General features: G+C 45.9%; 1 protein-coding gene across 1 annotated transcript; it reads right to left on the reverse strand.

Annotated features, from left to right (window-relative positions):
- Positions 1–8,171: 8,171 nt before the first annotated feature.
- On the reverse strand, positions 8,172–13,305 carry LOC115123454 (protein SPMIP1). Its single transcript, XM_029652800.2, has 3 exons — positions 11,823–13,305; positions 10,125–10,306; positions 8,172–9,686 (listed from the first exon to the last, which is right to left on the reverse strand). The coding sequence occupies exons 1-3, from the start codon at positions 12,065–12,067 to the stop codon at positions 9,568–9,570; spliced, it is 546 nt and encodes a 181-aa protein (XP_029508660.1). The 5' UTR covers positions 12,068–13,305; the 3' UTR covers positions 8,172–9,567.
- Positions 13,306–21,050: the final 7,745 nt, after the last annotated feature.

A 21,050-nucleotide genomic window follows, 5' to 3' on the forward strand; every position in this document is an offset into this window, starting at 1 on the left:
ACATTTAAGTCATTTAGCAGACGCTCTTATCCAGAGCGACTTACAAATTGGTGCTTTCACCTTATGACATCCAGTGGAACAGCCACTTTACAATAGTGCATCTAGGTCTTTTAAGGGGGGTGAGAAGGATTACTTTATCCTATCCTAGGTATTCCTTAAAGAGGTGGGGTTTCAGGTGTCTCCGGAAGGTGGTGATTGACTCCGCTGTCCTGGCGTCGTGAGGGAGTTTGTTCCACCATTGGGGGGCCAGAGCAGCGAACAGTTTTGACTGGGCTGAGCGGGAACTGTACTTCCTCAGTGGTAGGGAGGCGAGCAGGCCAGAGGTGGATGAACGCAGTGCCCTTGTTTGGGTGTAGGGCCTGATCAGAGCCTGGAGGTACTGAGGTGCCGTTCCCCTCACAGCTCCGTAGGCAAGCACCATGGTCTTGTAGCGGATGCGAGCTTCAACTGGAAGCCAGTGGAGAGAGCGGAGGAGCGGGGTGACGTGAGAGAACTTGGGAAGGTTGAACACCAGACGGGCTGCGGCGTTCTGGATGAGTTGTAGGGGTTTAATGGCACAGGCAGGGAGCCCAGCCAACAGCGAGTTGCAGTAATCCAGACGGGAGATGACAAGTGCCTGGATTAGGACCTGCGCCGCTTCCTGTGTGAGGCAGGGTCGTACTCTGCGGATGTTGTAGAGCATGAACCTACAGGAACGGGCCACCGCCTTGATGTTATTTGAGAACGACAGGGTGTTGTCCAGGATCACGCCAAGGTTCTTAGCGCTCTGGGACGAGGACACAATGGAGTTGTCAACCGTGATGGCGAGATCATGGAACGGGCAGTCCTTCCCCGGGAGGAAGAGCAGCTCCGTCTTGCCGAGGTTCAGCTTGAGGTGATGATCCGTCATCCACACTGATATGTCTGCCAGACATGCAGAGATGCGATTCGCCACCTGGTCGTCAGAAGGGGAAAGGAGAAGATTAATTGTGTGTCGTCTGCATAGCAATGATAGGAGAGACCATGTGAGGTTATGACAGAGCCAAGTGACTTGGTGTGGAGCGAGAATAGGAGAGGGCCTAGAACAGAGCCCTGGGGACACCAGTGGTGAGAGCACGTGGTGAGGAGACGGATTCTCGCCACGCCACCTGGTAGGAGCGACCTGTCAGGTAGGACGCAATCAGCGTGGGCCGCGCCGGAGATGCCCAACTCGGAGAGGGTGGAGAGAGGAGGGATCTGATGGTTCACAGTATCGAAGGCAGCCGATAGGTCTAGAAGGATGAGAGCAGAGGAGAGAGAGTTAGCTTTAGCAGTGCGGAGCGCCTCCGTGATACAGAGAAGAGCAGTCTCAGTTGAATGACTAGTCTTGAAACCTGACTGATTTGGATCAAGAAGGTCATTCTGAGAGAGATAGCGGGAGAGCTGGCCAAGGACGCCTTGCGTTCAAGAGTTTTTGAGAGAAAGAAGAAGGGATACTGGTCTGTAGTTGTTGACATCGGAGGGATCGAGTGTAGGTTTTTTCAGAAGGGGGTGCAACTCTCGCTCTCTTGAAGACAGGAGGGACGTAGCCAGCGGTCAGGGATGAGTTGGATGAGCGGGGTGAGGTAAGGGAGAAGGTCACCGGAGATGGTCTGGAGAAGAGGAGGGGATAGGGTCAAGCGGGCAGGTTGTTGGGCGGCCGGCCGTCACAAGACGCGAGATGTCATCTGGAGAGAGGGGGAGAAAGAGGTCAGAGCACAGGGTAGGGCAGTGTGAGCAGAACCAGCGGTGTCGTTTGACTTAGCAAACGAGGATCGGATGTCGTCGACCTTCTTTTCAAAATGGTTGACGAAGTCATCTGCAGAGAGGAGGAGGGGGGAGGGGAGGAGGATTCAAGAGGGGAGGAGAAAGTGGCAAAGAGCTTCCTAGGGTTAGAGGCAGATGCTTGGAATTTAGAGTGGTAGAAAGTGGCTTTAGCAGCAGAGACAGAGGAGGAAAATGTAGAGAGGAGGGAGTGAAAGGATGCCAGGTCCGCAGGGAGGCGCGAGTTTTCCTCCATTTCCGCCGGCTGCCCGGAGCCCTGTTCTGTGAGCTCGCAATGAGTCGTCGAGCCACGGGGCGGGAGGGGAGGACCGAGCCGGCCTGGGGGATAGGGGACATAGAGAGTCAAAGGATGCAGAAAGGGAGGAGAGGAGGGTTGAGGAGGCAGAATCAGGAGATAGGTTGGAGAAGGTTTGAGCAGAGGGAAGAGATGATAGGATGGAAGAGGAGAGAGTAGCGGGGAGAGAGAGCGGAGGTTGGGACGGCGCGATACCATCCGAGTAGGGGCAGTGTGGGAAGTGTTGGATGAGAGCGAGAGGGAAAAGGATACAAGGTAGTGGTCGGAGACTTTGAGGGGAGTTGCAATGAGGTTAGTGGAGGAACAGCATCTAGTAAAGATGAGGTCGAGCGTATTGCCTGCCTTGTGAGTAGGGGGAAGGTGAGTTGGTGAGGTCAAAAGAGGAGAGGAGTGGAAAAGGAGGCAGAGAGGAATGAGTCAAAGGTAGACGTGGGGAGGTTAAAGTCGCCCAGAACTGTGAGAGGTGAGCCGTCCTCAGGAAAGGAGCTTATCAAGGCATCAAGCTCATTGATGAACTCTCCGAGGAACCTGGAGGGCGATAAATGATAGGATGTTAAGCTTGAAAGGGCTGGTAACTGTGACAGCATGGAATTCAAAGGAGGCGATAGACAGATGGGTAAGGGGAGAAAGAGAGAATGACCACTTGGGAGAGATGAGGATCCCGGTGCCACCACCCCGCTGACCAGAAGCTCTCTGGGTGTGCGAGAGCACGTGGGCGGACGAAGAGAGAGCAGTAGGAGTAGCGGTGTTGTCTGTGGTGATCCATGTTTCCGTCAGAGCCAAGAAGTCGAGGGACTGGAGGGAGGCATAGGCTGAGATGAACTCTGCCTTGTTGGCCGCAGATCGGCAGTTCCAGAGGCTACCGGAGACCTGGAACTCCACGTGGGTCGTGCGCGCTGGGACCACCAGATTAGGGTGGCCGCGGCCATGCGGTGTGGAGCGTTTGTATGGTCTGTGCAGAGAGGAGGGAACAGGGATAGACAGACACATAGTTGACAGGCTAGAGAAGAGGCTACGCTAATGCAGAGGAGATTGAATGACAAGTGGACTACACGTCTCGAATGTTCAGAAAGTTAAGCTTACGTAGCAAGAATCTAATTGACTAAAATGATTAAAATGATACAGTACTGCTGGGGTAGGCTAGCTGCGTTGTTGACACTACCCTAATCAAGTCGTACCGTTGAGTGTGAAGTTTCTACAATGCTGCTTTTCGGGAGCTAGCTGGCTAGCTAGCAGTGTTGGTTACGTTACGTTGCGTTAGGAGAACGACAATAGCTGGCTAGCTAACCTAGAAAATCGCTCTAGACTACACAATTATCTTTGAAACAAAGACGGCTATGTAGCTAGCTATGTAGCTAGCTACGATCAAACAAATCACACCGTTGGGACTGTAATGAAATTAAATGAAAATGTGATACTACCTGTGGAGCGAAGCGGAATGCGACCGGAATGCGAAAGTTCTATTCAGTAGACGTTGGCTGGCTATTGGCTAGCTAGGAGTGTCTCCTACGTTAAGGACGACAAAATAGCTGGCTAGCTAACCTCGGTGAATTAAGATAATCACTCTAAGACTACACACTCTAAACTACACAATTATCTTGGATACGAAGACAGCAAAGACAACTATGTAGCTAGCTAATACTACACTAATCAAGTCGTTCAGTTGAGTGTGATAGTTACTACAGTGCTACGGTAGCCGGTGAACGTATGCTAGCTGGCTAGCTGCTAGGCAGATAGGAGGACGACGAAATACGATAATAACGCAATTATCACAGCCATAATATGGACTTTGTATTTGACCAAATAGGGCTATCTTCTGTATACCAACCATACCTTGTCACAACACAACTGATTGTCTCAAAAACTTAAAGTAAAGAAATTCCACAAATGAACTTTTAACAAGGCACACATGTTAATTTAAATGCATTCCAGGTGACTACATCATTACACTGGTTGAGAGAATGCCAAGAGTGTGCAAACCTGTCATCAAGCAAAGGGTGGCTACTTAGAAGAATCTCAAATATAAAATGTATTTTGATTTGTTTAACACTTTTTTGGTTACTACATGATTCCATATCAAATGTATTTCTAAAGCCCTTCTTACATCAGCTGATATCTCAAAGTGCTGTACAGAAACCCAGCCTAAAACCCCAAACAGCAAGCAATGCAGAAGTAGAAGCACGGTGCCTAGGAAAAACTCCCTAGAAAGGCCAGAAACTAGGAAGAAACCTAGAGAGAAACCAGGCTATGAGGGGTGGCCAGTCCTCTTCTGGCTGTGCCGGGTGGAGATTATAACAGAACATGGCCAAGATGTTCAAACGTTCATAGATGATTCCATATGTGTTATTTCATAGTTGTGATGTCTTCACTGTTATTCTACAATGTAGAAAATAGTACAAATAAGTGTGTGGCCAAACCTTTGACTGGTACTGAATATCAGGAAATGTACATAGTGAACTCGTATACATTGTAAATATTTAAATAGAATGCACTATTTCAGAATGTGACATACCGATTGAATAGAATTCAGACTGGAATTAATTGAAGTTAGCAAATATCCCCCTATCTGCAAGGTTGACCAATGGCAGAACACCTTATGGATATGAAAGTTGACCTATTTCCTTTACATGCCCCCATTTCCTCGTGGTTAATTTAAGCAAAAAGGCCCAAGGAGGTGTGGTATATGGCCAATATACCACGGCTAAGGGCTGTTCTTTAAGCACGACGCAACGCAGAGTGCCTGGATACAGCCCGTAGCCATGGTATATTGGCCATATATCACAAACCCCAAAGGAGCCTTATTGCTATTATAAACTGGTCATCAACGTAAGAGCAGTAAAATTAAATGTATTCTCATACCCGTGATATACGGTCCGATATACCAGGGCTGTCTGCCAATCAGCATTCAGGGCTCGAACCACCTAGTTTATAATAGTAGTTGTGTCATTTCCTAGTGGTTAATCAGTAGTGTTGTCATTTCCTAGTGGTTAATCAGTAGTGTTGTCATTTCCTAGTGGTTAATCAGTTGTGTTGTGTCATTTCCTAGTGGTTAATCAGTAGTTGTGTCATTTCTTAGTGGTTAATCAGTAGTTGTGTCATTTTCTAGTGGTTAATCAGTAGTTAATCAGTAGTTTTGTCATTTCCTCGTAGTTTATCATTAGTGTTGTCATTTTCTAGTGGTTAATCAGTAGTTAATCAGTAGTTTTGTCATTTCCTAGTAGTTTATCATTAGTTTTGTCATTCCCTAGTGGTTTATAATTTATGTATCCACCCAGTACAAAACGTGCACAGGTAAAGTAAACAACATCAGATTTCCTAATAAGCTACAAGCTCAAATATCTCCACTGGTAAAATGGTAAACCACAACAGCCCACAATAACAGTAGAGCTCAATGGTCTCCATTCTGTGTGATATTTGTAACAGTGTGTGTAATCTGGGTTATATGAGGTACTGCCAGGGTCAAGGCTGACACTAGAGAAGCCTTTCTTTCAGTGATTGAAATGGATACATCCTCCTGACATTTCAGTTCAGTGCAGGTGGTTTCACCTTAACAGAGACTCCCAGGGCTTCAGGTTACCTCACTGTGATGAGCTCATACAGGCCTTCTTGTTTCCATATTCAGGCTGAATCATCATCACTGCAAATGTTTAGACTACTATGGGTCTTCGCCAATATCATTTATATAAATGGCGAACAAAACAGGCCCTAAAACTGAACCTTGCGGAACACCTTTTCTGTGTCATATAAACTGTAATCTATACAATATTAAGCCAGTTTATTCCAGGGCTAAAACATGACCATTGAGCATCCTTTTTTTTAGTCCAGGAGCAGGCTTAATCTGGGTCCAGGAAAACATCACTTTAGTTTTCTACTTTGTCCCCCTGTGTTAGTTTTCAGTCTCAAACCAGTTTTCCATCCCAATTTTTTATGCGAGTAAAGTACATGTCACGACAGGCCTGATGGAAACATCACATTTATGAGTAAACTTTCCAAATGTTGACAAAACAAAATACGCTAGACAAGGTGGGATCTACTTGTGTCTAAAATGAATAATGAGAGAAATGGCGATCAATATAACTAATCAAATTTTATTTGTCACATACACATGGTTAGCAGATGTTAATACGAGTGTAGCGAAATGCTTGTGCTTCTAGTTCCGACAATGCAGTGATAACCAACAAGTAATCTAGCTAACAATTCCAAAACTACTACCTTATAGACACAAGTGTAAGGGGATAAAGAATATGTACATAAAGATATATGAATGAGTGATGGTACAGAGCAGCATACAGTAGATGGTATTGAGTGCAGTATATACATATGAGATGAGTATGTAAACAAAGTGGCATAGTTAAAGTGGCTAGTGATACATGTATTACATAAGGATGCAGTCGATGATCTAGAGTACAATATATACATATACATATGAGATGAATAATGTAGGGTATGTAAACATTATATTAGGTAGCATTGTTTAAAGTGGCTAGTGATATATTTTACATAATTTCCCATCAATTCCCATTATTAAAGTGGCTGGAGTTGAGTCAGTGTCAGTGTGTTGGAAGCAGCCACTCAATGTTAGTGGTGGCTGTTTAACAGTCTAATGGCCTTGAGATAGAAGCTGTTTTTCAGTCTCTCGGTCCCAGCTTTGATGCACCTGTACTGACCTCGCCTTCTGGATGATAGCGGGGTGAACAGGCAATGGCTCGGGTGGTTGTTGTCCTTGATGATCTTTATGGCCTTCCTGTGACATCGGGTGGTGTAGGTGTCCTGGAGGGCAGGTAGTTTGCCCCCGGTGATGCGTTGTGCAGACCTCACTACCCTCTGGAGAGCCTTACGGTTGTGGGCGGAGCAGTTGCCGTACCAGGCAGTGATACAGCCCGACAGGATGCTCTCGATTGTGCATCTGTAGAAGTTTGAGTGCTTTTGGTGACGAGCCAAATTTCTTCAGCCTCCTGAGGTTGAAGAGGCGCTGCTGCGCCTTCTTCACGATGCTGTCTGTGTGGGTGGACCAATTCAGTTTGTCTGTGAAGTGTACGCCGAGGAACTTAAAACTTACTACCCTCTCCACTACTGTTCCATCGATGTGGATAGGGGGGTGTTCCCTCTGCTGTTTCCTGAAGTCCACAATCATCTCCTTAGTTTTGTTGACATTGAGTGCGAGGTTATTTTCCTGACACCACACTCCGAGGGCCCTCACCTCCTCCCTGTAGGCTGTCTCGTCGTTGTTGGTAATCAAGCCTACCACTGTTGTGTCGTCCGCAAACTTGATGATTGAGTTGGAGGCGTGCGTGGCCACGCAGTCGTGGGTGAACAGGGAGTACAGGAGAGGGCTCAGAACGCACCCTTGTGGGGCCACAGTGTTGAGGATCAGCGGGGTGGAGATGTTGTTGCCTACCCTCACCACCTGGGGGCGGCCCAAAAGGAAGTCCAGTACCCAGTTGCACAGGGCGGGGTCGAGACCCAGGGTCTCGAGCTTGATGACGAGCTTGGAGGGCACTATGGTGTTAAATGCCGAGCTGTAGTCGATGAACAGCATTCTCACATAGGTATTCCTCTTGTCCAGATGGGTTAGGACAGTGTGCAGTGTGGTTGAGATTGCATCGTCTGTGGACCTATTGAAGCGGTAAGCAAATTGGAGTGGGTCTAGGGTGTCAGGTAGGGTGGAGGTGATATGGTCCTTGACTAGTCTCTCAAAGCACTTCATGATGACGGAAGTGTCACATACATGCTAAAGGTGATCCCGTACTAAATCGTCTAGTAGAATTTAAATATTCAAAATTGTTTTACCTAATGCTAGCTAGATAGTTAGCTAACGTTTCCGAGCTAGCCAGGTAGGACAGAGGTGCTAGCAAACGTTAGCAAGCTAGCTACTTAGCTACCTGAGCAGCGTGCTAAATCGTCCAGCAGAACTTATTTATCCAAAAGTGTAACAAACTGCATAGAGAATTTATCCTCTCTCCTCTGTCAACATTTTTTATATTCTGAATGTTTTTTTTTCACGCAATCTCTTCTGTATGGCCTTTTCACACCTCTCATAGCCACTTCCATCCTGATTCTACACATGATATCAGTGTCAACACAAAATTCTGGGCACGTTCTAGAGCGTCTTTATTTCATGCGAGATTCACAGATGGACAGATTTCATGAACGACAGGGGGAATTTCTCAAAATCCAGTGGACCGCACCAATAAAATGGCTTGAGATATTCACAAGGCCTTCATTCCTGGAATAAATAAGTGTACCAATGCATCATCAGAGTTTCAAACGTGGGGCAAGATGCATCATGGGAGTTGACCATTGGTCTGAAAACCAACCATTTATGTTCCTGGGACAGAGCAACAATGCATTACACCCAAATATGAGAAAATAGCTATGATTTAACTGTGCAACAGTTAAATAAAAAATCTAGTCACCAATTGTATGGAAACCTAGCTTCAGTCTCACATCTGCTTTCCTCGAAATGTGATCATCATAGGAGACTTCAACATGGCCTGTGGCTACATACCCAAGAGGCAGTGGGGCAGCATCCGCCTGCGGTCTGACAGCAGCTGACGGGCGACACCATCGACACCACTGTGATGGGGCAGAGGACGTCGCCATAGAAACATTCAGTGCATTTGGAAAGTATTCAGACTCTTTCACTTTCTCCACATCTTGTTACGTCATTATTCTAAAATGGATCAAATATAAAACATTTCTCATCAATGACAGAATGTCAGGATGTTGATACATAGTCTATTACTAGGGGCCCAGAGTTTTTCCTCCCACTCTGTTCATGCATTAGTCCTCGGTAGTCTAGCAGGTAGCCCAGCAGTTAAGAGCATTGGGCCAGTAATCAAAAGGTTGCTGGTTCGATTCCCGAGCCAACTATGTAAAAAAAAATTGTTGATGTGCCATTGAGCAAGGTACTGAACCCTAATTGCTCCTGATAAAGGATGAAAATGTCAGTATGAATCTGTACCGTGCCAGTTAAAGGTCAGGGTATTTATACCAGGCAACTGATGAAAAGGTGACCAGACCATGCTAGCTTGTTAATTATAAACCACAACGTTTCCGATGTGGGTTTCCTTGTTGCTAGGAGACCAGTTGAACCTGTGACCAACTCATGTCGAGCTTGGCAGCCTGCTTTCTCCTCATGCTTGGCAATTTTTTCACATCTATTATTTCCACACAGGAATGTTTAAACCACACAAACCTGACAGCAAATATCTAGAAAAATGTTTATCCAAACATATATTATAACACATTTTCTCCAACAGTTATAACAGTTTGTATATGTAAAGTAACAGTGTTTTCATAAGAATTGCATATGAACATAATTTATAGCTAACACACATCTGTATATCCTATAGAAGAGAATATATTTTTTATAAATCAAAGATAGCATGCTTATACAGCGAAAAACAAATTAAAGTTCATCTTCATCAATATCGAGAGAATTTAAGAATAAAGTATAAAACCAGCTGAAAACTGAAGCCTTTCGCTCGTCATCCAAGACGATCCGTTTCGGAGGGAAAATGGAATATTCCATTCCTGGCGTAAAAATTGTTCCTCACGACTCCTGATCTCCCATTGGCTGGCGACCTGTAGTCTCTTCCATAGTCACCTACACACAGATGGAATGTTGACGTTGTAATACCCAACTTAAATGTCTATTTGAATGTCTTTCTTTACCGTGCATTTGCTTTGTGATAAACATGCTCAAACAAACACACACTAGTTTGTGATCCTTTCACACATCTTTATTTTCTTATTGTATTTTATATTTATTAGCCAGGGAAATAGCATTGAGGATCAACATTATATTTTTCCATTCAGCCCTTTAAAAGGTCTGGCTAGCATCCCAGAACCAATCTCCATCCATAGTCATTAGAAAGGCTTGCTTATAACCAGCAATGAAGCATTATACCTGCAGACATAGTGTTATTAAATGGTGTTAAGTGTTACCATACATTTCACCAACTCTCCATCCATAGTTATATAATGTCATACACGCTTATAACAAGTACTCAAGCTTCGAGTACAAGATTACCAAACATCTCACCCAGTCTCCATCCGTAGTCCCAGGAAGACAGTAAAGGGTAGTCAAACTTCTCCTCTGGGCCTTTCTGGGTGCGTGTATGGAGGTACAGGCTACGCCCCTTCCCCTCCTTGGAAAAACCCTGGTAGAGAGATTCCTTGGTCTGGGGTGTCACTTCTCTCATCAGGGGAGCCTCGCTCAGGGACCTGGGTTGAAGGTAACCAGGAACATATTAATGTCTACTGGAATTATGTTTTAACTCTTCAAAGGGACCTGGGTTGAAGGTAACCAGGAACATCATTCTGGTAGACATTAATATGTTTTAACTCCTCAAAGTGACCTGGGTTGAAGGTAACCAGGAACATCATTCCGGTAGACATATGTTTTAAATCCTCAAAGATCTCTGATATGAAATTGTACTGTTGTAATTTTTCTAAAAACGGCCTCGTCTGGTGTATTCTGAGCCTGTGTGGGGACAACTGAATGGGTCCATCTTAAAGGTTGAGTTCCTTCTCATTAAACCAAAAAGGTGGCGTAGCCGCATCTAGTGGCCCGAGGCTTAGACCCCGAGGCTTAGACCCCGAGGTTTAGACCCATAAGACCCCTAGTTTTAGACCCCTAGTTTTAGACCCCTAGGTTTAGTCCCCTGGGTTTAGAGCTTAGACCCCTGGGCTTAGACCCCTGAGGTTTAGACCCATAAGACCCCTAGTTTTAGACCCCTAGTTGTAGACCCCTAGACCCCTAGGTTTAGACCCTAGGTTTAGACCCCTGGGTTTAGACCCCTAGGCTTAGACCCCTAGGCTTAGACCCCTGGGTTTAGACCCCTAGGCTTAGACCCCTGGGTTTAGACCCCTAGACCCCTGGGTTTAGACCCCTGGGTTTAGACCCCTGGGTTTAGACCCCTAGGTTTAGACCCCTAGGTTTAGACCCCTAGGTTTAGACCCCTAGGTTTAGACCCCTAGGCTTAGACTCCTAGTTTTAGACTCCTAGTTTTAGACTCCTAGTTTTAGACCCCTAGGGGCGGCAGGGTAGTCTAGTGGTTAGAGTGTTGGACTAGTAACCGAAAGGTTGCAAGTTCGAATCCCCGAGCTGACAAGGTACAAATCTGTCGTTCTGCCCCTGAACAGGCAGTTAACCCACTGTTCCCAGGCCGTCATTGAAAATAAGAATTTGTTCTTAACTGACTTGCCTAGTTAAATAAAGGTAAAAAAAAAAAATAAAGGTTTAGACCCCTAGGTTTAGTCCCCTAGGCAGTGAAGTAAAGTAAGTCCCTGACATCCTAAAGAGCTCATTACATTTCATATGCTCAGGCATGACAGAAAAAATTGTCCAATTTACACACTTATCAAGAGCTCATCATCTCTACTGCCTCTGAACTGTCGGACTCACGAAACACAAGTTCTGCGGTTTATACATTTTGTCTGAGTGTTTTGGAGTATGACCCTTGCTGCCCGAAAAAAAGGAAATAAGAAATTTGATGTATAGCACTTACTTTTGATACTTAAGTACATTTTAAACTAGATACTTTTACTCAAGTATTATGTTACTGGGCACTTTCAGTTTTATTTGGTCATTTTCTATTGAGGTATCTTTCCTTTTACTCAAATATGACAATCGGGAACTTTTCCACCACTGGGCTTAGGTTACCACACACATTTTGGCGTAGTCGGCAAAATCAATAATTGTGGTACTCAAATAAAATGTACGAATTAATTCACTCACCTGTCCATAGGCACTGCAGGCTCTCTCCTCCTCTCCAGGGTAGATAACACAGGAGGCAGGATGGTCTTAGTGGTCAGGGGGAGCTCAGGGAGCCTCAGCCTTATCTGCTCATTGGCCCTGCGGGAGACGAAACTGGTGGGGTAGTCTCGTCCGTAGCGGCTCTTCCAGGCCAGCCGGGTATAGCACTCCTTCTCAATCTGCTCCCGGTAACAGTTCTGGTTCTCGGTGGTCAGGAGGTTCCTCATCCTCGAGAGTGTTCTGTCCAGTTCTAGAATGTCCTGTACCTCTTCTAGTGTGTCCTGTCCTGTTCTAAAATACCCTGTTCTGTTCTAGAATGCTAGTGTCTGTTCTAGGATGTCCTGTCCTGTTCTAAAATACCCTGTTCTGTTCTAGAATGCTAGTGTCTGTTCTAGGATGTCCTGTTCTAAAATACCCTGTTCTGTTCTAGAATGCTAGTGTCTGTTCTAGGATGTCCTGTACTGTTCTGACCTGTCTGTAGAATAGGCTTTTGCTGCACTGGTTGGCTGGTTCTGCTGTTCTAGTGTCCTGTCCTTGTTGGTTTCAGAGTGGAGACTTCCGTAATATTTACCCTCACTGAACCAGAACTCTGTCTGCTTTTCCACAGGTATTATCTCAGTCAGAAACCCAACCTAACCTTGTGGCTCAGATTCAGAAACCTAAGAACAGTTTGTCAGGTTGCTCTCTCTCTCCCTCTATGGTTAACCAATCAGAGACCAGAACATTCCAGACAGGTGCCTTTTGTGTGCGTGTGTCTAGAAAACAGATTTCATTTTACCAGCCAGCCTCACTGCCCCCACCAGCCAGCTGACAGTACTTCAGAACACGACGGAATATTTAGGGGTGCTTCTACACCTGCATTGAAGTTCTGCTTCCAGTCCAGATGGTGGCGCTGTTTTTCCTAGCCACCGTGCTTCTACACCTGCATTGCTCTCTAGGTTTATAATCTCCACCCGGCACAGCCAGAAGAGGACTGGCCACCCCTCATAGCCTGGATCCTCTCTAGGTTTCTTCCTAGGTTTTGTCCTTTCTAGGGAGTTTTTCCTAGCCACCGTGCTTCTACACCTGCATTGCTTGCTGTTTGGGGTTTTAGGCTGGGTTTCTGTACAGCACTTTGAGATATCAGCTGATGTACGAAGGGCTATATAAATACATTTGATTTGAACACAGCATATACAGAACGAGTGAGAGCAGTTCTGCTTCCAGTCCAGATGGTGGCGCTGTAATGTTAAAGTAGTGTTTTCTCTCTGTGTCTGCATACTGTGGTCCCTGCTGAGCAATGCTACTTTAAGAGAATCTCTATGTTTATCCCAGGAATAGGCTTCATATGGGTCTGAAAACCGTCTGTATAAAAGAGTACTATTTTACCCGGCAACACTGTTTTTTAAAGGTGCATGTTTGCCAAGACTCTGGGATGCCGTCCACTATCCTTGCTATCCGGGATCCTTGGGACGTCCCTACCCAATTGAAGCTGACATTTAAAACAGGTAAGGGTGGGGGGGGGTGTTGATGTGGGTGTGTCCTTGCCACCACCAAGACACACCCATCTGTCAGAGCCTTGTCCGCAGCTGCCCCCCAGGCTTTAACCTGTTATCTCTACACCATCACTGTCTATATCAGGCTGTTAACCTGCTCCTGTCATCTCTACACCATCACATCTATACTGTTAACCTGCCATCTCTACACCATCACTGTCTATATCAGGCTGTTAACCTGCTCCTGTCATCTCTACACCATCACAGTCTATATCAGGCTGTTAACCTGCCATCTCTACACCATCACTGTCTATATCAGGCTGTTAACCTGCTCCTGTCATCTCTACACCATAACAGTCTATATCAGGCTGTTAACCTGCCATCTCTACACCATCACTGTCTATATCAGGCTGTTAACCTCAGGCTTTTAACCTGTCATCTCTACACCATCACTGTCTATATCAGGCTTTTAACCTGTCATCTCTACACCATCACTGTCTATATCAGGCTTTTAACCTGTCATCTCTACACCATCACTGTCTATATCAGGCTTTTAACCTGTCATCTCTACACCATCACTCAGTCTCATATCACTGTCAGGCTTTTAACCTGTCATCTCTACACCATCACTGTCTATATCAGGCTTTTAACCTGTCATCTCTACACCATCACTGTCTATATCAGGCTTTTAACCTGTCATCTCTACACCAACCTCAGGCTTTTAACCTGTCATCTCTACACCATCACTGTCTATATCAGGCTTTTAACCTGTCATCTCTACACCATCACTGTCTATATCAGGCTTTTAACCTGTCATCTCTACACCATCACTGTCTATATCAGGCTTTTCACCTGTCATCTCTACACCATCACTGTCTATATCATTTTCTCTTATCTGCCCTCTTCTGTGGCCGTCTCTCTTATCTGCCCTCTTCTGTGGCCGTCTCTCTTATCTACCCTCTTCTGTGGCCATCTCTCTTATCTGCCCTCTTCTGTGGCCGTCTCTCTTATCTCTTAGCCTTCTGTGGCCGTCTCTCTTATCTCTTAGCCTTCTATGTGTCCGTCTCTTGTATCTCCTCTCTAGTCTTGTCGTAGTTGTAAAAAGTGTAAAAGTAAACAGTTGTTTAAGTAATTCCACTGGCCTTTTGACCTCACCAGCAAATTCTTTGTACCCCATGTTTTACTTCTTCACGGGTGGAGGGCCCGATCCGTGTGGGGTGGAGGGCCCAACCCATGTGTTCATATTTCATGGTTATTCACACTTACCTGGTAGTCAGAGGGCAGGTATAAAAACATCTAAACTGAGAACTGTATTTTATAACATGAGAACATGGAGATTCTGTAAATGTGGGGGTACAATGTGAACCAACCGATACCCCTGTTACTCATCACCGATACCCCTGTTACTCATCACCGATACCCCTGTTACTCATCACCGATACCCCTGTTACTCATCACCGATACCCCTGTTATTCATCACCGATACCCCTGTTACTCATCATATTGTGTCTGATATACAACTGAATTCTTCTCCATATTATAGCAATAGTAGCAATGTAAAAACATCACATTTGAAAAAGCATGGAAAGGAAATATTTTTTTGTCTTGTCCTTCAGATGATCTTGCGATGAAGCACACAATTACCGAGGGACGCCTCTGTTCGCGTACTAGTCGGGAACTAGGAAACTGTGAAATGTCCAACTTACTAACTGGTTGTAGATATACACGTGCTGCGTTCAACTAGTTAGGAAGTCAGACATTTCAGCGTTCCCTAGTTCTGACAGGCACATTTCAGCGTTCCCTAGTTCTGACAGGCACATTTCAGCGTTCCCTAGTTCTGACAGGCACATTTCAGCGTTCCCTAGTTCTGACAGGCACATTTCAGCGTTCCCTAGTTCTGACAGGCACATTTCAGCGTTCCCTAGTTCTGACAGGCACATTTCAGCGTTCCCTAGTTCTGACAGGCACATTTCAGCGTTCCCTAGTTCTGACAGGCACATTTCAGCGTTCCCTAGTTCTGACAGGCACATTTCAGCGTTCCCTAGTTCTGACAGGCACATTTCAGCGTTCCCTAGTTCTGACAGGCACGCGAACGCTGTGGGTATCACTGTGAATAACACACAGGGCTCTTGTTCAACTTGGACTGCTGGCTGTTAAAGGACTGACGCGTTAAACCTTAATAGTTACATCCTCCGGTCTACTTGAGAGTAGTTTGTCCTCCCTCCTGTGGATAGAATAGTTCAGTCCTGTGCTTGGTGGTGGCTCAACAGGAATAAGTTCAGATCAGGGTCGGGTTAAAGTGTTGACAATGTATTGACACAGTGGAATATGATGAATAGCTTGTTTGTTCTTGGACTGACTCAGTGTTTATTTACAGAAACAGCGCGGGCAGTAATGTGGTAAAACCAGACAACCAGTGAGAACAAAGGAGATGGCAGCACTCAGTCTGCACACAGGAGGTGAAGCCTAAAGCCTTCCTTCACCCCACAGTTCATCCGGGTTGTCTTCCTCTCAACCACCTCCTGATTCACATTCAGCATCATAACCCTCATCAGATCCAGTCTCTCTTCACAAGAGGTTCACCTCTGCCCTTTCACCCCATTATAAACCACACGGATTTCAGTGAATATTGATCTGTCCTTAGAAGGGGTAGGATCACAATGATACGAAACCAACAGAGAGACAGGTAGACAGGTAGGTAGACAGACAGACAGGTAGGTAGACAGACAGACAGGTAGGTAGACAGACAGACAGGTAGGTAGACAGACAGACAGGTAGACAGACAGACAGGTAGACTCCATGTCATGGACAGGTAAGGCAGGACTAGAACCCAACAAGTACTGCGAGCAGAGGCTGGGGACTAGAACCGATAGAGTTCAGAGAGCCTAGAACCCAGAGACAAGAAGGCTAGAGTTTAAAGCATAGACAGACAATTGGTTCAGTCCACTAGAGCCTTTATAGACGTTCAACCTGAAGGGGTTTGTGGGCCATAATGTCTTCCAGTGTCCACTGTCTCAAACCAGTGAACACAAACACAAGTCAACAAGCTCCAAAATGACCAAAAATCATGGAAGTAGCACACATCAAACGTTCCATTTTAATGACACATCTATGTTCTGTAGTGTTCTCTTGAAAACACTCTGATGATTTAGTCCTAGTGGTTTACAACACACAACTGAGACAAGACAGTAGTACAGACATACAGCACCATCATGTGGTGTATAAAAGTTACTCTGAACCTAGTCATCTACCAACAATGTTATTTAAGTGATTACTGGGTTGTTGTTTTAGTTCCTGCCTCTGTAGGAGTGGCACTGTCTGCACAAACACACCTCCGCTGTTCCTTACCATAGGCACTTAACCCTTTATGCACAACGAACGTAAGATGATTCCCAAATGGCACCCTATTCCCTATATAGTGCACTACTTTACACCAGCCAAATGGCACCCTATTCCCTATATAGTGCACTACTTTACACCAGCCAAATGGCACCCTATTCCCTATATAGTGCACTACTTTACACCAGCCAAATGGCACCCTATTCCCTATATAGTGCACTACTTTACACCAGCCAAATGGCACCCTATTCCCTATATAGTGCACTACTTTACACCAGCCAAATGGCACCCTATTCCCTATATAGTGCACTACTTTTGTCCAGGGCCGAGGGCACTATACAGTAAACTGTGTGTAATTTGGGACGTGAACCTCAGAATAATCAGATTGATGATTAGGCTTTAATAATAAAACCTGTTATGTAATAGAACATTAACACCCCAACCTGGTAAAACAACCACACAGGAAGTCAACTCAGCTAAAACAACCACACAGGAAGTCAACTCAGCTAAAACAACCACACAGGAAGTCAACTCAGCTAAAACAACCACACAGGAAGTCAACTCAGCTAAAACAACCACACAGGAAGTCAACTCAGCTAAACCAACCACACAGGAAGTCAACTCAGCTAAAACAACCACACAGGAAGTCAACTCAGCTAAAACAACCACACAGGAAGTCAACTCAGCTAAAACAACCACACAGGAAGTCAACTCAGCTAAAACAACCTGGATACATAATAAAAAAATAAAGGTTAGGTACCCATCAGAAAAACTAAACCAAAGCCTAGTTTAGGCCACTTTAACAATAATGCCAATATTCCCATCATCAAACTGATTAAGAACAGCTGATAAATACTATGTCTACGTTAGAAATAGTCCCATATCTACGTTAGAAATAGTCCCATATCTACGGTAGAAATAGTCCCATATCTACGGTAGAAATAGTCCCATATCTACGTTAGAAATAGTCCCATATCTACGGTAGAAATAGTCCCATATCTACGGTAGAAATAGTCCCATATCTACGGTAGAAATAGTCCCATATCTACGGTAGAAATAGTCCCATATCTACGGTAGAAATAGTCCCATATCTACGGTAGAAATAGTCCCATATCTACGGTAGAAATAGTCCCATATCTACGGTAGAAATAGTCCTATATCTACGGTAGAAATACTACTCTCTCTCTCTCTCTCTATATATATATATACAGTTATACTTTGTACAGTTTAAAGCAGAGGGACTTTCTGTAGGTAATAAATTAATCAATAGATTAATTAATGGATTAATAAATCAATCAGAAAATGGGCAGAGGTAGAGATGCCAGAAGAAGACGTGGTAGAGGACATGTAGTAGGTAAGGTCTCAGGTGGAGGTGCTCTTGGAGAAGTTGGGATAAAGCACCGCAGCAGTCACTGCTACCATCACTGCTACAACTGGCATCCAGGGGCTCCAACCGGCCTGCAGGAGACAGACGGACAGAGAGAAAGACTGGGTTAGTCTAGGCCGTCAGCTAGCCTACACCGGGGCTGAGATTGAGGCCACAGGTACAGGTTGGAGAGAGAGAGAGAGAGAGAGATAGAGGGGGGATGGGGTGTAGGAAAGTGAGAAACCGTGTGGCACAGTTACTGGGAGAGAACCAGTTAAGTTACTTCACGGGAGAAAAAGAATCAGAAAATCAAACACGACTGTTCTGACTGAGGGAACAAGGAAAAATACATGCTCATTTGTTTTAAAAACAGGAAAACATTTAAAAGCTGCAGAAGTATGATGGTCATAAAGCAATAATGACAAAAAACAAAATCGAAAAAAACTTGAATAAACCAAAGAATAAGTGATGGTGGCATTGTGTTAGTGATCCAAGACAGACAGGCATCAATGAGTATAGAGTGATCCAAGACAGACAGGCATCAATGAGTATAGAGTGATCCAAGACAGACAGGCATCAATGAGTATAGAGTGATCCAAGACAGACAGGCATCAATGAGTATAGAGTGATAATATAGACTGATAATGCTGACAGGTTAGTTTAGGGGGAAGACACCGACGAAGGCAGTGAGAGAGGAAGACTCTGACGAAGGCAGTGAGAGAGGAAGACTCTGACGAAGGCAGTTAGAGAGAAAGACACCGACGAAGGCAGTTAGAGAGGAAGACACCGACGAAGGCAGTTAGAGAGGAAGACACCGACAAAGGCAGTTAGAGAGGAAGACACCGACAAAGGCAGTTAGAGAGGAAGACACCGACAAAGGCAGTTAGAGAGGAAGACACCGACAAAGGCAGTTAGAGAGGAAGACTCTGACGAAGGCAGTTAGAGAGGAAGACACCGACAAAGGCAGTTAGAGAGGAAGACACTGACGAAGGCAGTTAGAGAGGAAGACTCTGACGAAGGCAGTTAGAGAGGAAGACTCTGATGAAGATAGAGGATGAAGGTACAGTTTCTCCTAACCCCCCCTGTCTCAGCCTCCAGTATTTATGCTGCAGTAGTTTATGTGTCGTGGGGCTGGGGTCAGTTTGTTATATCTGGAGTACTTCTCCTGTCTTATCCGGTGTCCCGTGTGAATTTAAGTATGCTCTCTCTAATTCTCTCTTTTTTTCTCTCTCTCGGAGGACCTGAGCCCTAGGACCATGCCTCAGGACTACCTGGCATGATGACTCCTTGCTGCCCCCAGTCCACCTGGTCATGCTGCTGCTCCAGTTTCTACTGTTCTGCCTGCGGATATGGAACCCTGACCTGTTCCCCGGACGTGCTACCTGTCCCAGACCTGCTGTTTTGGACTCTCTACCGCACCAGCTGTCTCTAGTATTTTTATTTTATTTTACCCCCCTCGTGGTATCCAATTGTTAATAGTTACTATCTTGTCTAATCGCTACAACTCCCGTACGGGCTCGGGAAAGACTAAGGTCGAGAGCCATGCGTCCTCCGAAACACAACCCAACCAAGCCGCACTGCTTCTTAACACAGCACGCATCCAACCGGGAAGCCAGCCGCACCAATGTGTCGGAGGAAACACCGTGCACCTGGCGACCTGGTTAGCGCGCACTGCGCCCGGCCCGCCACAGGAGTCGCTAGTTTTTTTTTTACCTTTATTTTACTAGGCAAGTCAGTTAAGAACAAATTCTTATTTTCAATGACGGCCTAGGAACAGTGGGTTAACTGCCTGTTCAGGGGCAGAACGACAGATTTGTACCTTGTTAGCTCGGGGATTCGAACTTGCAACCTTTCGGTTACTAGTCCAACACTCTAGACAAGGATATCCCTACCGGCCAAACCCTCCCTAACCCGGACGAAGCTAGGCCAATTGTGCGTCGCCCCACGGACCTCCCTGTCGCGGCCGGCTGCGACAGAGCCTGGGCGCGAACCCAGAGTCTCTGGTGGCACAGCTATGCACCTGCTGTCTCTAACTCTAGATGATCGGCTATGAAAAGCCAACTGACATTTACTCCTGAGGTGCTGACCTGTTGCACCCTCTACAACCACTGTGATTATTATTATCTGACCCTGCTGGTCATCTATGAACATTTGAACATCTTGGCCATGTTCTGTTATAATCTCCACCCGGCACAGCCAGAAGAGGACTGGCCACCCCACATAGCCTGGTTCCTCTCTAGGTTTTGGCCTTTCTAGGGAGTTTTTCCTAGCCACCGTGCTTCTACACCTGCATTGTTTGCTGTTTGTGGTTTTAGGCTGTGTTTCTGTACAGCACTTTGAGACATCAGCTGATGTAAGAAGGGCTTTATAAATACATTTGATTGATTGGTTAGAGAGGATGATACTGATGAAGATGACAGACAGATGACAGACAACACAACAGGAACACGGTGTACCTTTCTACCACAACTGGCTGAAGCACCAATACAGCAAGGCCGGGATAAGGCCGATGAAAATGGCCTGGACAGGCTGCAATATGGGTGGCTAAAGGAGGATCAGAGAGAATATACCAAAATTTTAAACTAATCAAAGAAATTAAAACGAAGAAAAAATGAAAACTAATCAAACAAAAAAACCTGACTGGAGGGGCCATGGGGAAAGTAGGGGCAGCAGGAGGGGGACATGGGGAGGGGGACTGGAGGGGGGGCAGGAGGGAGGGGGGGAGCAGCAGGAGGGGGGGAGGCCATGGGGAAAGTAGCAGCAGGAGGGGGGGACTGAGGGGGGAGTAGCAGCAGGAGGAGGGCCATGGGGAAAGTAGCAGCAGGAGGGGGGACTGGAGGGGCCAGGCAGGAGGGGGACTGGAGGGGCCATGGGGGGGGAAAGGGGGGACTGAGGGGGAGGCAGGAGGGGGGGACTGGAGGCGGGAGGGGCCATGGGGGGAGCAGGGAGGGGCAGCAGGAGGGGGGACTGGGAGGGGCCATGGGGAAAGTAGCAGCAGGGGGGAGGGGGGACTAGCAGCAGGAGGGGGGG

Source organism: Oncorhynchus nerka, unplaced genomic scaffold (genome assembly GCF_034236695.1).
Source record: "Oncorhynchus nerka isolate Pitt River unplaced genomic scaffold, Oner_Uvic_2.0 unplaced_scaffold_1979, whole genome shotgun sequence".
Taxonomy (NCBI): domain Eukaryota; kingdom Metazoa; phylum Chordata; class Actinopteri; order Salmoniformes; family Salmonidae; genus Oncorhynchus; species Oncorhynchus nerka.

What these genes read in the sequence shown, in the direction of transcription:
- LOC115123454 (XM_029652800.2), bottom strand. Translation starts at nt 12,067, where the DNA reads ATGAGGAACCTCCTGACCACCGAGAACCAGAACTGTTACCGGGAGCAG. An exon ending in CCTGCAGTGCCTATGGACAG is followed by an intron (nt 10,307 to 11,822) that starts GTGAGTGAATTA and finishes CCTTCAACCCAG; the next exon opens with GTCCCTGAGCGAGGCTCCCC. An exon ending in GGACTACGGATGGAGACTGG is followed by an intron (nt 9,687 to 10,124) that starts GTGAGATGTTTG and finishes ATCTGTGTGTAG; the next exon opens with GTGACTATGGAAGAGACTAC.